The sequence below is a fragment of the Agrilus planipennis genome, unplaced genomic scaffold, assembly GCF_000699045.2.
Source record: "Agrilus planipennis isolate EAB-ADULT unplaced genomic scaffold, Apla_2.0 scaffold140, whole genome shotgun sequence".
NCBI classification, from domain to species: Eukaryota; Metazoa; Arthropoda; class Insecta; order Coleoptera; family Buprestidae; genus Agrilus; species Agrilus planipennis.
Window position 1 is genome coordinate 812,835 of NW_020438943.1, and position 13,639 is coordinate 826,473.

Here is a 13,639-nt window from a genome sequence, read left to right on the forward strand (position 1 = left end):
TATTGATCATAACATATTATTTTCTAAAAATATTTTTTCTAAACATCGTGTAATAAAACACTTAAAATTATTATACTACATAATGCACCAAACTGCGGCATCTAATAGAGAGTGTGCAAACACAATATAGTAGATCATTTCGTTATAAGGAGTGAATTGTCATATTTATATGATTTTATACGGAAATCGAGAAAGCCAAGTAAAATATGATTACCATTTCCTTAATAGAGAATGTTTCATTACATAGGGTAAATTTTTAAGGTAAAAGCGTTGTTTCCAATAATATTTTTTGTTTAAAAAACACATCGATACAATATATTTTTTTAATAAAACAAAGAAAGAAAACGTTTCTCGGACTACTTGTTTTCGCTGCCTTTTACGAAAACGATGTCGATAATAGCATTCGATGATGACGATTGTTCTCTCCCCTCGGGCGTCGGGGTGCGAGCCAACACGAAGCGTCGCGACGTAAAGGCGGGTGGTCACCCCCTACGTAACCACCGTAACTTGCAGACGTAGCCGAATAAACGACCCCATCACTGTAACTGCTGCCGCTGTTATACTGTGTACAACAACCACTAACCCTCTTTTCTACGACGAAGGAGACAAAAAATAAATTTTCTACTCTTCTATAGTCGCTTCAGTTTAATTTTGATCATCAACTAATAATTTTTATGTTCGGTCGTATTGCATTGTATTGTACAAGTGTATACATATAGAGCGGTTCTTGTTGAGTCCTTTGTTAATATTTACTCGAAAATAGCGAGCGTCAAGGCAGGCTGTTGGCTGTTCAACGCCTAAAACGAGATCCTGGTTGGGGTCCGCCAACAAAGGTAAAGACCTCGGATTTACGGTCACCATTTGTCTGTGTCATCGATCACGAACCAGCGGAGGAAAAGCCAGCCACCACCGAGCCAGAAAGCTCTTTTCCGCTTTTCCGTTTCCTCCCTCGCTCGCCCCCCTTCGGCAATACCTTCCATACATACATATATATATACAACACGTCGCGTTAGTCGAACTCCTTTCTGCCCACCTGCCGACCAAGGGGTAATTGTTCGTTCGTCAACACCCCCACACCGCAACAACTCCGAGGCATCTATCCTTGTGCCACCGCGCTCAAAATATCCTTTCAATGAATGTACCTGCTACAAAAACGCCAACAAGTTCGTGGCCACTGGCGAGTGGTGCAATTTTGAAAGAGAAATATTACAAAGAAAACAAAAACGTAGGTAATTGACGTTTACCATCTTCAGCAGTTGGACATAGAGTTAAATCAAATTAGAAATGAAAAAAAATTCAATAAAGATTCACGTTTTGATGTAATTAAGCCCTAAAAGGGTATTAGAAAGAATAAGAGAACAGAGGAGTCCATAGAAGTCAATAAAAAATAGGCGAGATAGGTTGATAAAACACCTTCTCAGGCATAAAGGTCTAGTCAGAAACATATTAGATGCAGACACAGGCGTTAAGAGGAGTAGATGTAGACCTAGATTAGATTACCGTTCGCAAATAGTTAAGGATCTGGGATGTTCTACTTTTACGTACCATCTTCTAAACATTGAGGGTGGGTGCGGCTGAAAAGAAAATGTTAGAAGCATTCGAAATGTAATGATGAGGATACCGTGGATAGAGAAGGTTAGAAATTAAGAGGTTTTAGAAAAAATAGGAGAACAGAGGACTACAGAATTCAATAACAAATACGCGAGATAGGTTGGTAGGACACCTTCTCAAACGTGAAGGACTAGTTAGAAACATATTAAAAGAAGAAACATCAGGAATTAAGAGGAGTAGAGGTAGATCTAGATTAGATTACTGTTCGCAAATAATTAAGGATNGATTATTATTTGTTCCGGTCACTCCAAAATTTTTTAGACGGTAAAACCTTCACCTCAAATGAGGAGGTCAAAAACCTCCTCGATCAGTTTTTTGCAAGCAAAGACCAAAAATTTTATGAGCGTGGAATTATGCTACTAGCAGAAAGATGGTAAAAGGTGTTGGACCAGAACGGTCAATATATAATTTAATAAAGTATTTGTTTATTATACGAAAACTGTCTTTCGTTTCCACAAAAAAAAACGAAATGACTTTCCGAACAACCCTGTACTTTTGGAGTTAGTAACGGTATACGTAGAGGTACTTCAAAATCTCATGGGCTGCGAAAGCGCAGGGACCTTATTAAAAAAACATCTGTCTCGTATACAACCAGGAACCGAACACCAGATAAACCTGAACCAGTATGGTGTGCTAATGAGCACCAACAAGTTCGAAATTGCGTTCCTCGTTCAGTTTTATAAAACAAAATGTATTGGTGAAGATTTTTATGACGTCGTGTACTACATATATATGTGAGGGAGTATCATAGGAATAGTTGCATCAACGTGGAAATCGATTATTGTCCGAGCACGCACAAATATGATATTGAATTACCTGAATCTGCATATAAAAACACTTTATTTCAGGACAGAAGTATTCGGACGCGTGTGAATAATCCGCCATTACCATAACAAAGGTGAGTTAACAATCAAATTTAACACAGGCATAAACCCGCACAACTGCTTCTTTTGAGCTGCCATAATCCACCCCATGCATTTTGCAAACGGGAACAGCTGAACCGTGCACACATACGCTATGTATGTATGTGTGATTCAATGTATTTGTGAACGCAAAAACCGATCGGCGATCGTTATTATCGATACATACAATGCGAAGTCAACTTATAGTTTAGGGTTAACATTGCAAGCAAACTGAGAAAAATTTAGAAGATTATTGAAAATAATCAGTACATAATAAGCAGATAAATTGACTTACCTCATGTTTAAGGAAAATCGGTCCGTATTGACCATTGAACAAGCTCTGTACAGTGGAATTCGCTTGTTATGATTCCGCCTATATTGACCAACCGCTTAACATGAAGTAATTGCAATGTTAAGTTTAGTTTTCATATTAATGTCTATAGGAAAGTTTGGATGTAATAACTCCGTTTAAAATGGCATATCGTTTATTGGCTGATTCTCAAGAAAACGTATCTGGCTATAGCGACCCGAATGATTAATAATAACATTTTTGCTCATTTTTCTGACCCTTCTTATGTATATTGATATTAAAATTCATCGTCCTTTATCTTTTTTTGTTGATAAACATATACAACTTGTAGTTTTTCTCTCTATTAAACTAAATAACTAACCAAAATCGAAAGTTATTTGTTTTCTAAGACTATGCTTTGTATGACGTGTTTGTCATTTCCCTTCGGTGTCATTATAAGCGGATTCTACTGCATAATAAGCAGATCAATTGACTTACCTTATGTTTAAGGAAAATCGGTGCATATTGAACATTGAACAAGCTCTGTTTATTAATTTCTGTACATGTTTGTAATCTTAATTTGTACGCTTTTGGAATTATCTGACTGTTAAAACGCCCAATCAAAGCATGAAATTAACTAAAGGATTCGATATCCAGGATTCATGTGAAAAGTACGTAATGCACCTATTACATATGAATGAAATAGGTGACGCCTTTGATCTTTCGGTTGTTTGAAACAAGGACATGGGGTAAGCCACCACCTACGTGATCCTTTTGAATGGTGTCTCGTTTACAGCAAACGAGATAAAGTACACACATTCAAATACTTGCATACTTACGTATGTTTTAAGAACAGAATAGGTGAACAACGATTATAAAAGCCCGTCGACTTTGTAAAGGTATAACGATGATGGGGGTTGTAGCGGCGGCAGTTGTAGCCCGTTTCGCTGACACAAGACAATTCAGAACTGCTGACAGAAGAAAATTGTTCAATAGGGCAAGGTGGAAGATAGAGAAAAAAGGCCAGAAACGGTAGACTGTACTTTACAACTAAAATAGATTAATAACAGGGTGGTACTAGTAACAAATGAGAATCGGTTACATGGCTGCTGTTTGTTTTCGAAAATATTTCCAAGTTTTAGTGGGATACAGAGCAAAAGTGGAACATAATCATCACAAAGTCATCAGCCTTGAGACTGACCGGACGCACACTTTCACTCTTCCCTATTCTGAGACACATCCCTAATTATGTCAAAAATCTAATCTACATCTCCCTCTGCTCTTCTGTACTCTTACTTCTGCTTAAATCATATCTGTAACTAAACCTTGATGTTTTAGAACGTCTCCTACCATTCTCTCTCTCTCTCCCCTTTCCTTATTGAGAAGCACCTTCACTCCTCCCTAATCTGAGTGACAACCCTGATTATTTGTTAACATTAATCTATTCTACATCTTCCTCTGCTCTTTTTAACTTTTATTTCTGCTTAAATTATATCTGTAACTAGTCCTTGATGTTTTAGAACGTCTCCTACCATTCTCTCTCTCCCCTTTCCTTATTGAGAAGCACATTCACTCCTCCCTAGTGCGAGTAACAACCCTGATTATTTGTGAACACTAATTTATTTTACCTTCTTCACTGCTCTTTTACAATTATAGTAGCGAATGTTTCCTTGTTTAGTGCAAAATACACCCTGATGCAGATGCACTAACTATATATTGTTTATTTGTAATTATAACGTCTACGTTACATGTAGTATTATATGCATCTTCTATTTCAGTAGAAGTTGTTTATGCTTTCTTGAGCGGTTTCGCAAAATTGTCAAGAGTAATGAAAGCTGAAATAACAAGAGAGAGGCTTTGAAAAGACAGTCAGTCTGTTAGTATTCGACAGCTGAGCGAGGGATGAAAGCAACGCGGCGCTATGCGCCGAGACGCGTCTTATAAACCGAGCAAAACACCTTTCGGCGTCGTTAAACGGTAGATACAGGCCTTAATTTACTAATAAGCTATTATTAAAAGCAGTAGAAACTTTACCATCAAACAATACAGCCCTTAAGACAGGTATAAAGTAATTATTTTATTTGTTACTAGGTTTTACTCGGGTCAAACTATTTCTACTTGTTTATAATAAATCCAATTGTTTTAACCAATAATTTAAGCAAAACATTACAAAAGCTACAGATGAAATCAACACAAGAACATGCGGTTTGCGAGCACCTTCGAAATCTCCTTAAATTTACATCACGACAGCCTGTCTTAATCCTAAGTACGATAATGCGATCTCAATTTTCGCGATGGATGGCGGAGTTAACAGTTGTCGTTTCAGTTTATGATCGCCGTCGCGGCGCCGATGTAACGTCACTGTCGCGCCCATGTCCCTGCACTTTAGCTAGGATAACGAATCAACGGAACTTCGACCACGACTTGTTTACAATATTAACGTGAAAAACGTCAATAATACGATTAGTAAAGGGTAGAATAGTTTCGTCAAATAATAAATAAATAATGACTGTTAAAATTGTATCAATCGTCTTAATACTGGGCTGAAACTATGCGATAAATAATAAATCAATTTCACTATATATTTGAGATATTTATCTATAAGAATTGAGAAATAAATCTAACGAAGTGTTGTACCGACGTTATTTCCACTAGCGTCGACTGTTTTGGGGTATAAACATTTTAGGTAAGAAAATAGTGTAACAAGGGAACCCTCTCACTCAATTGTCCGGTCTGGAAGTTAACCTCCACGGGGGAAAATTACGAGAAGAGTTCAGTTTATAGCCCGTTATTGCCGGTGAAATTTAAACGACCATTTTCTACTGCCTAGGCCCTCGAAATGGCCCTACTGGTCGACGTTTTATATTATCTAAATGAAAATGAGAGAGAATGCGACTCCAATTAGACATGACGCGACATAACACCTGAAGGCTATTACCCCCTGGATCTTTATATAGTTTCGAATAACGAATAATTTCAAGACCTTTAGAAAGTCATAAATGATACTTCAGAGAAATATTTAATTATGTTTCTTATTTACACTCCGAAAATTACAAAATACCAGTAAACAAATGCTTCACATGCGGTAATCGGAGTGTTGTTGCAGTCATGTCCTTCAAGATCTTTACTTTTTTCTCAAAAATACATGCCAATGTTGTATTCTTTATTAACGTGCAGGTGGGCGGCTTACCAGTGTGGGTAGGTGCAGGTAGATCACACGGCAGAGGTAGTCCACACATCACTGCACTTATAAAATTGCCTGTCACGTAACAGGGTAAAACTTTCTTTTCCAGATTATTTGCGGTGAATATTAAAAATAGATGCTCTCTTCTCTGCATTATTCTTTTTATTAAGTTGCAGGTAGTACGTATAAATAAACGAAGGTACAGNGGTTAGAAATTAAGAGGTTTTAGAAAAAATAGGAGAACAGAGGACTACAGAATTCAATAACAAATACGCGAGATAGGTTGGTAGGACACCTTCTCAAACGTGAAGGACTAGTTAGAAACATATTAAAAGAAGAAACATCAGGAATTAAGAGGAGTAGAGGTAGATCTAGATTAGATTACTGTTCGCAAATAATTAAGGATGTGGATAGTTTTAGGGAAATGTAAAGGTTAGCTCAGGATAGGAGTGGAGGTGTGTGTCCAACCAGTCTTAGGACTTACGACGTTATAATGATGAAGGTATTTTAAAAGATAAAAACTAACAAACATCAAACATTACATTTCACATGCATTTTAGGACTGTCGATTACTACTAATAGGTTAACCCCTGAAGCTTTGTAAAATGACTCCTATTAGATATATTCCCTAGACCTAGGGAATTTAATGCCGTATTATAGAAAATGTAATTTTTATTTCATTTATAAAACAATTTAATTTTTGCGCCAAATGAATTCTTGATATTGAAACGATAAACCTAGTTCGTAAACCAAAATCTGTTCTTATACACGGTTATCTGTTTTCAATCAAATGGAAACTTGATCTGGATTTTATCCATTAATCGAAATATACTTTAAAACCCTAGGTGGTGCCGGTTGAAGGTAAACTAATCAAAATTAAACTTTCAGCACACCGTTTGTATCAGACTTTCGTGCGTCGGTTTATTTTCGTAAAAATTCTTGAAACGTGTACCGGTGGGATATCCGACTCGATTTACCCGTAAAAATAGCTCGTTTTGTTTGTTATTCTCTTTAGCCTAAGCAATAAGGTATGCCACATATGCAATATATGAGTAGGTACAATTCGACTATTTGAACGGAATGAGAAACAGACGTAAATTGATGGTATGAAATTTTATTGTTTAGTAATTAGAATATGAATACAATAAATTACAAGAATTGTAGGTGCATATTTTTTATATGTACTTATATACAATGAATAAAACCTATTTATTTTGCATTTAAAATCGTACAAATTGTTATAAGTTACCATATGAAAAATAGCAATAAAAACAATATTTTATAATGCAAATACATTTAGATTCATTCACTTAAGTGTTTGGTTAATATATTAGCGATTACTTAGTAAAAAGAACAAAATTCCTAATTTAAAATTATATTCTCTAAATCAGTTGTATTATTGTCTAAAAATTTATACATTTTTTTCAACAAATTAAGAAAATCCTTAAAAATTACAGTCAAAATTTTAGAATATATTGATCATAACATATTATTTTCTAAAAATATTTTTTCTAAACATCGTGTAATAAAACACTTAAAATTATTATACTACATAATGCACCAAACTGCGGCATCTAATAGAGAGTGTGCAAACACAATATAGTAGATCATTTCGTTATAAGGAGTGAATTGTCATATTTATATGATTTTATACGGAAATCGAGAAAGCCAAGTAAAATATGATTACCATTTCCTTAATAGAGAATGTTTCATTACATAGGGTAAATTTTTAAGGTAAAAGCGTTGTTTCCAATAATATTTTTTGTTTAAAAAACACATCGATACAATATATTTTTTTAATAAAACAAAGAAAGAAAACGTTTCTCGGACTACTTGTTTTCGCTGCCTTTTACGAAAACGATGTCGATAATAGCATTCGATGATGACGATTGTTCTCTCCCCTCGGGCGTCGGGGTGCGAGCCAACACGAAGCGTCGCGACGTAAAGGCGGGTGGTCACCCCCTACGTAACCACCGTAACTTGCAGACGTAGCCGAATAAACGACCCCATCACTGTAACTGCTGCCGCTGTTATACTGTGTACAACAACCACTAACCCTCTTTTCTACGACGAAGGAGACAAAAANTGCATTATTCTTTTTATTAAGTTGCAGGTAGTACGTATAAATAAACGAAGGTACAGGTAGATTATAAGTCAGAGGTAGACCGCATACTATTGCGCCCATAATTGCCTGTCACGTAACAGGGTAAATTCTTTATTTTAAGGATTTTTTAAGGTTTAAATTTGTGTTTAATGAATATTAGGGTAACTGTTTTATTATGATTGATTCAGAAATTATTGAAATTGGATTAAAACTAACAATGAAGAAAGCATTCAGGTATTCTAATCAATTAGAGGAACAATTATGTAGTGAATATCTAAATGCGGTTCACAAAACCTACAAGGTTCGTTTAAATCGTGCTATCTAAAATGACATTTAACCTTTTTAATATCCAGGAAATAAACTACATGCCACATTCGAGCGTAAACAGGCAATTTATTATTGGAAAAATAATGATTGTGGACTTTGACTGATACCTTTAGAACCGAACAAGACACGCATGTGTGCGTATGTCACAATACTGAACACACAGTTCGACAATAATGATAAATTAATTTGTTAAATGTATCTACACGTACAAATATTTTCATCTAGAAACGCTATCTTCAGTAAACTTACATAAACAAGAGATAAAATTAAATTAAAAGTCAAAAGCTTAAGAAAAAATGTATTATGCCATCAAACATCAAAAATATGGAGAAAATGACTTCATTTTTTCGCGACTTTACGTCCTCAAAAGTGTGTCATGAAAAAATACATCGCAAAACACATTCGATTTGTGTGGAGATTTATCAACAAAAATATTTAGTACCAGTTAGTAATAATATGCGACGTCTATTTACAGTTGACCTTACTTTCTAGTATTCACTTTCGATAACGATATCAAAAGTTACTGTTTACCACAAATTTATTACAAACGCGCTCAAACTAATATGAAACAAAAATTTTGATTTCATGATTTGTAAGAGTTAGTGTAAATAGAATTATAAAGAAAAAATTAAATGAAGTAAATGCCTAGATATTAATATTGTAAGCGAGGTATCTTAATTAATTAATTGGCGTTGATCACCGCAATTTGACGTCAATGCCTTTCTGAACTAAACTATAAATGACGATAACCTGTGACCTGTGGGCGTCCCTCATCACCGCTACCACAACTAGTATAAAAAACATTTATCCCCACATATCCCTACTTAAATCAATCGACAAACGCCGTAACTCTTGAGTTCTCCTCAGTTCTTTTTTCTTTCTGATTTAGCTTTCGTTATCGAAGCGTTATCTGCTCCAAAAGACAGTGATTTGTGTGGAATGCAGATAAGAAACCATTCGTTTCTAACGTATCTTTCTTTAGTTTAGTCACTCATGACTTACGACACACAATAAAGAACAGTGATGTTGATTATTATATCCCAATTAAGCGATACGTGGAACTTAATTTTATAAAGATTATGTCTAACATTTTACGCCAAAATTAGTTTATATTTCCACCAATAATGGAAATATTTCGACAATTCCGAAATTTTAATAAAAACAAAAAAGAAGTGAACACATCATGAAATGTCGGCCATTGTACTTTTTCAATTGTTGCTGATGTCGGCCATCATTCTTTTTTAATTGTTGTTGATGTCGGCCATCATGCTTTCAATTGTTGCTGTTGTCGGCCATTATGATTCTCTAATGGGAGGGATTTTTAAATTTCGGTTGAATGATGAATGATTTTTTGATTTGCTTACGGTCTATTGTGACCTTCAACATCAATTAGATAGACAAAAAGAAGTTGGAAATTTAATAAACTTACCCTACATAGATTTGATACTACATTTTATTATATAGGCTCCATTCTTTTCAAACATAAATTGAAAAATTATAGTAAAATAAAATGTTCTAGGGAACAACATAACACATTTCAGCAATGTTAAATCATTTAAAAAAAAAGCGACAAACATTGTACCTAATTCTAAAAGAAACAAATAAGAAGTGACAACTATGCTCCCTGCAACCATTCTAAATCCGTTTTCTTTTTAATTTCAAGCCAAATAATTGTACTTATTTAATGAAGGATGTGTACACGTTTATCTTTAAGTATTTTTAATGATCGGCCATTTTTATTCGTCCATTGTTGTGGTATTGTTGCACATGTCGGCCATTATACTTTTTCAATTGTTGATGTTGTCGGTCATCATTGTTTTTTAATTGTTGCTGATGTCGGCCATCATGCTTTTGATTGTTGCTGTTGTCGGCCATTATGATTCTCTAATGGGAGGGATTTTTAAATTTCGGTTGAATGATGAGTGATTTTTTGATTTGTTTACGGTCTATTGTGACCTTCAACATCAATTAGATAGACGAAAAGGTCGAAATTTAATAAATTTACCCTACATAGATTCGATACTACATTTTATTATAATCTGCTCCATTTTCTTCAACCACAAATCGAAAAATTAGAGTAAAATAAAATGTTCTAGGGAAAAACAAAACCTTTCAGAAATGTTAAATCATTTTGAAAACAAAAAAGACAAACATTGTGCTTAGTTCTAAAAAAAAACAAATAAAAAATGACAACTGTATTCTCTGCAACCACGTGTCAAAACATGTGCGCGCTGCAAGATCGTTTTGACCCAATTTCGTGGCAAAAATACTAGGCTAACAAAATTAGTGTTTTGGCCCAATGTGGGTAGGACTCCGCATGTTATTTTAACATTTCAAAGACGTCACCGACAACCGTTTAAAAAATAAAACAAACGAGTTCATTCACAGTCTACCCTACACATTCATCCCCACCACAATCCGAAATATGGCGGGTCATTCATCTGTTTAGGTACTTCAAAAACGACTCAATTTTTGCGATTTTCAAAATAAAATACTTTTTTTTTGCTAAATGGTAGCTACTTAAAAAAAACATGCCAACGGGTAATTTTATTTAATTAAAAAAAAGTTGGTATATAGAATGTTTACACCTTTTTATCGCTTACCTTGTTTCCGTTGCGGTTTCGCTTGTTTCCTACGTCCTCTAGGTCCTCCAGCATTTGATGTTGACGCCATGGTGACGGTTTTGTGTATTTCTTTTTGAATCCCATGTAGTCCTAGACCTCACAGTTCACAAAAACAACTGTTACAAGGAAAAAAAAATAAAAACCGGTCACACAAAAGTTACCGACCGCACTCTCTGTGTAAAAAAGCAGGTAATTTACCGGGGAACATAACAAAAAAAACACGTAGCGCGACAGCTCCCGCACGCAACAAACATCCACACCACCCCTACTCGGCGGCCGACTCATGCAATACACCTCTCGGGTCTCAGCGCCCGCGGCAGTAAACATTACCCGGTGCTCGCCATTGGCCGTATAACGCACGCTCTCATTGGTCGCACACCTTACAGGTTTACACCTACCTGTAAAACACTCATCATGTTATCATACCGGTATGTTTACGCGGACAGGTAAACCTTCAAGGTCGTTCACCAAAGACACTGCCTGTCAATGGGCGAACAGCTGTTTGTCACGGACATTTTGTGAGCGCGTAGATAGGTCGTTAAAAAGCTAGGCGTACTGCTGTATGGATGCCATGCGGACACGCTGGAGCGGGAAGCAATTTCAAAAGTGGGGGCGAATGAACGCGTGGTTGCCAGATACGCGCTGCAAATATAGCAGCCATAAAAACTTGGCTGAACGTTTTTATTGAATAAAAAGTTGATATTCTAAAGTTACAGATAGCAGGAAACCCGTTTTTGGGTGTTAATTTTTATTTCGCTTTTCATTTTGTGATCCTAATCATCTAAATCTTTTAAAAACAGGAATGATTGCTCATTTACCCCAAATGTGTTGAAAACCATTCAAAGCCATGAAATAAATTTATTTTTCTATCTCACTTGTAAAAAGCCATAAGGATGTTTAATGTTAATGCTTCATGCTGAATTTTACCTGGCATATACATTCAATACAGGCCCCACGCATTCATCAACACAAATGTTTTTTACATGACAGACACTTAATGCAGGTAACAGGAAATCATAATCACAAATGGTTTCTACATGACAGACACTTACTGCAGGTAACAGAAAATCATAATCACAAATGGTTTCTACATGACAGACACTTAATGCAGGTAACAGGGAATCATAATCACAAAGGTTTTTACATGACAGACACTTAATGCAGGTAACAGAGAATCATAATCACAAAGGTTTTTACATGACAGACACTTAATGCAGGTANTCGTAAAGCGGCGCTTTTGATCTCGACGTGATGCACAGTGTCTCTAGAAAATTTTGATAACACTCGCATAGAAATCGGACAATTTAATCAGAAAATATGAGCCATACTGTCGACTCAGAAAAACGCTAAAACGAAAAGTAGGGTAAATTACGCGAATTCGGTTGGCGCTAGAGCAGGCCGGGAATGTCATAAGTCAATGGGGCTTTTATCAAAAACTTCCCTCATGCATTGGGCTTCGAACCATCTATAACTAGAACGCATCGGACGTCGAGGTGAGGTGCTAGGAATTTATTTTTTAATTGGTACTGGGTAAGTCTTCTTTTGAATGGCAATTGCGTTTTATTACAATTTCATTTTTCGGTACAATTAACTTAAAATTAGACAAAGATTATCTCATTAGTTGTAGGTAGTTGGTTTAATTATTTATTCTGGCATACTTATTCGAAATTTGGTTATTACGGCTTACGTCTTCAGAATTATGTTATGAAAAATCAGGCAGAATTTATCTGATTTTTTTTTTGTATTTCATTCGATTTCACGAAGTAACTGTTGAACAGAAAGCTCTCGATAATAACACGATTATCTAGGTTTGAGGGTCGCGGGAAGGTTATTTTGCCCATATTGTGTTTATTAGTGTATTCGTGTGAATATTTGTTTGCTCGACAAAGAAATACGAAATTTTATTAAGAAATTAATGATAGATGTTTAGTTCTGTGCGTTCATTTTTGTTAGACGGGTGTGGTTTTTAACTCTAGATTATTATCAACTGTATTTTGGATTATTAATTTCTGGTGAGTTTGATAGCTGGATAATTTTTGCTTGTTAGGATTAATAAGTCGTATACATATTATTTAAGTCGAATATTTCTCCATTGCTGTAAAATGTTGCTATTATTGTATTAATTTGTTTGTAAGAGAGCTTTTTTGTTTTACTGAGTACCTAGTATTTTTTATGATACAAATTTTAACATGAACTTCAGATAAGTAAGCAACAAATAAATACACTTATAGATTTTATACAAATATCTCTGTCGTTAATTGTTGCTTATTAATTAAGTCATAATCTATTTTACTTTTTTTCTTAGGGCGGCGGTCAAAAAATATATAACTAATGTTTTTTTGTATGAAGGTTTATTTAACTATCATCACACCTTTCGAAGTTTTAATGCTCACATTTGTCTTCAGTTCATGTTAATTCACACAATACTCAGCAGTATTATTTATTATTAGTTATATATTTTTTGATCGCCACCCTGAAAAAAAGGTTATAATATCGAGGGTAAATTAAAACATAATAACAATTTATACCAATTTAAGAATTGTTTTTCTATCTTTTTCAGAAAAAATATTCTGAACCAAAACTACAATGCCTCAAAAT

At 35.0% G+C, this 13,639-nt stretch overlaps 1 protein-coding gene and 1 long non-coding RNA gene across 4 annotated transcripts in view; one reads left to right on the forward strand and one right to left on the reverse strand.

The window, feature by feature from the left end:
* LOC108739234 (zinc finger protein 1) overlaps window positions 1–11,596 on the reverse strand; it is a 369,964-nt gene extending 358,368 nt beyond the window's left edge. For all 3 annotated transcript variants that reach the window (XM_018473042.2, XM_018473041.1, XM_018473040.1), the window contains exon 1: window positions 11,021–11,596. In XM_018473042.2, the coding sequence (XP_018328544.1) occupies window positions 11,021–11,090 (70 nt within the window). In that variant the 5' untranslated portion in view covers window positions 11,091–11,596. The remainder of the gene's footprint in view (window positions 1–11,020) is intronic.
* LOC112904494 overlaps window positions 1–13,639 on the forward strand; it is a 16,956-nt gene that overhangs the window by 1,213 nt on the left and 2,104 nt on the right. The gene's annotated exons all lie outside the window — the stretch shown is intronic.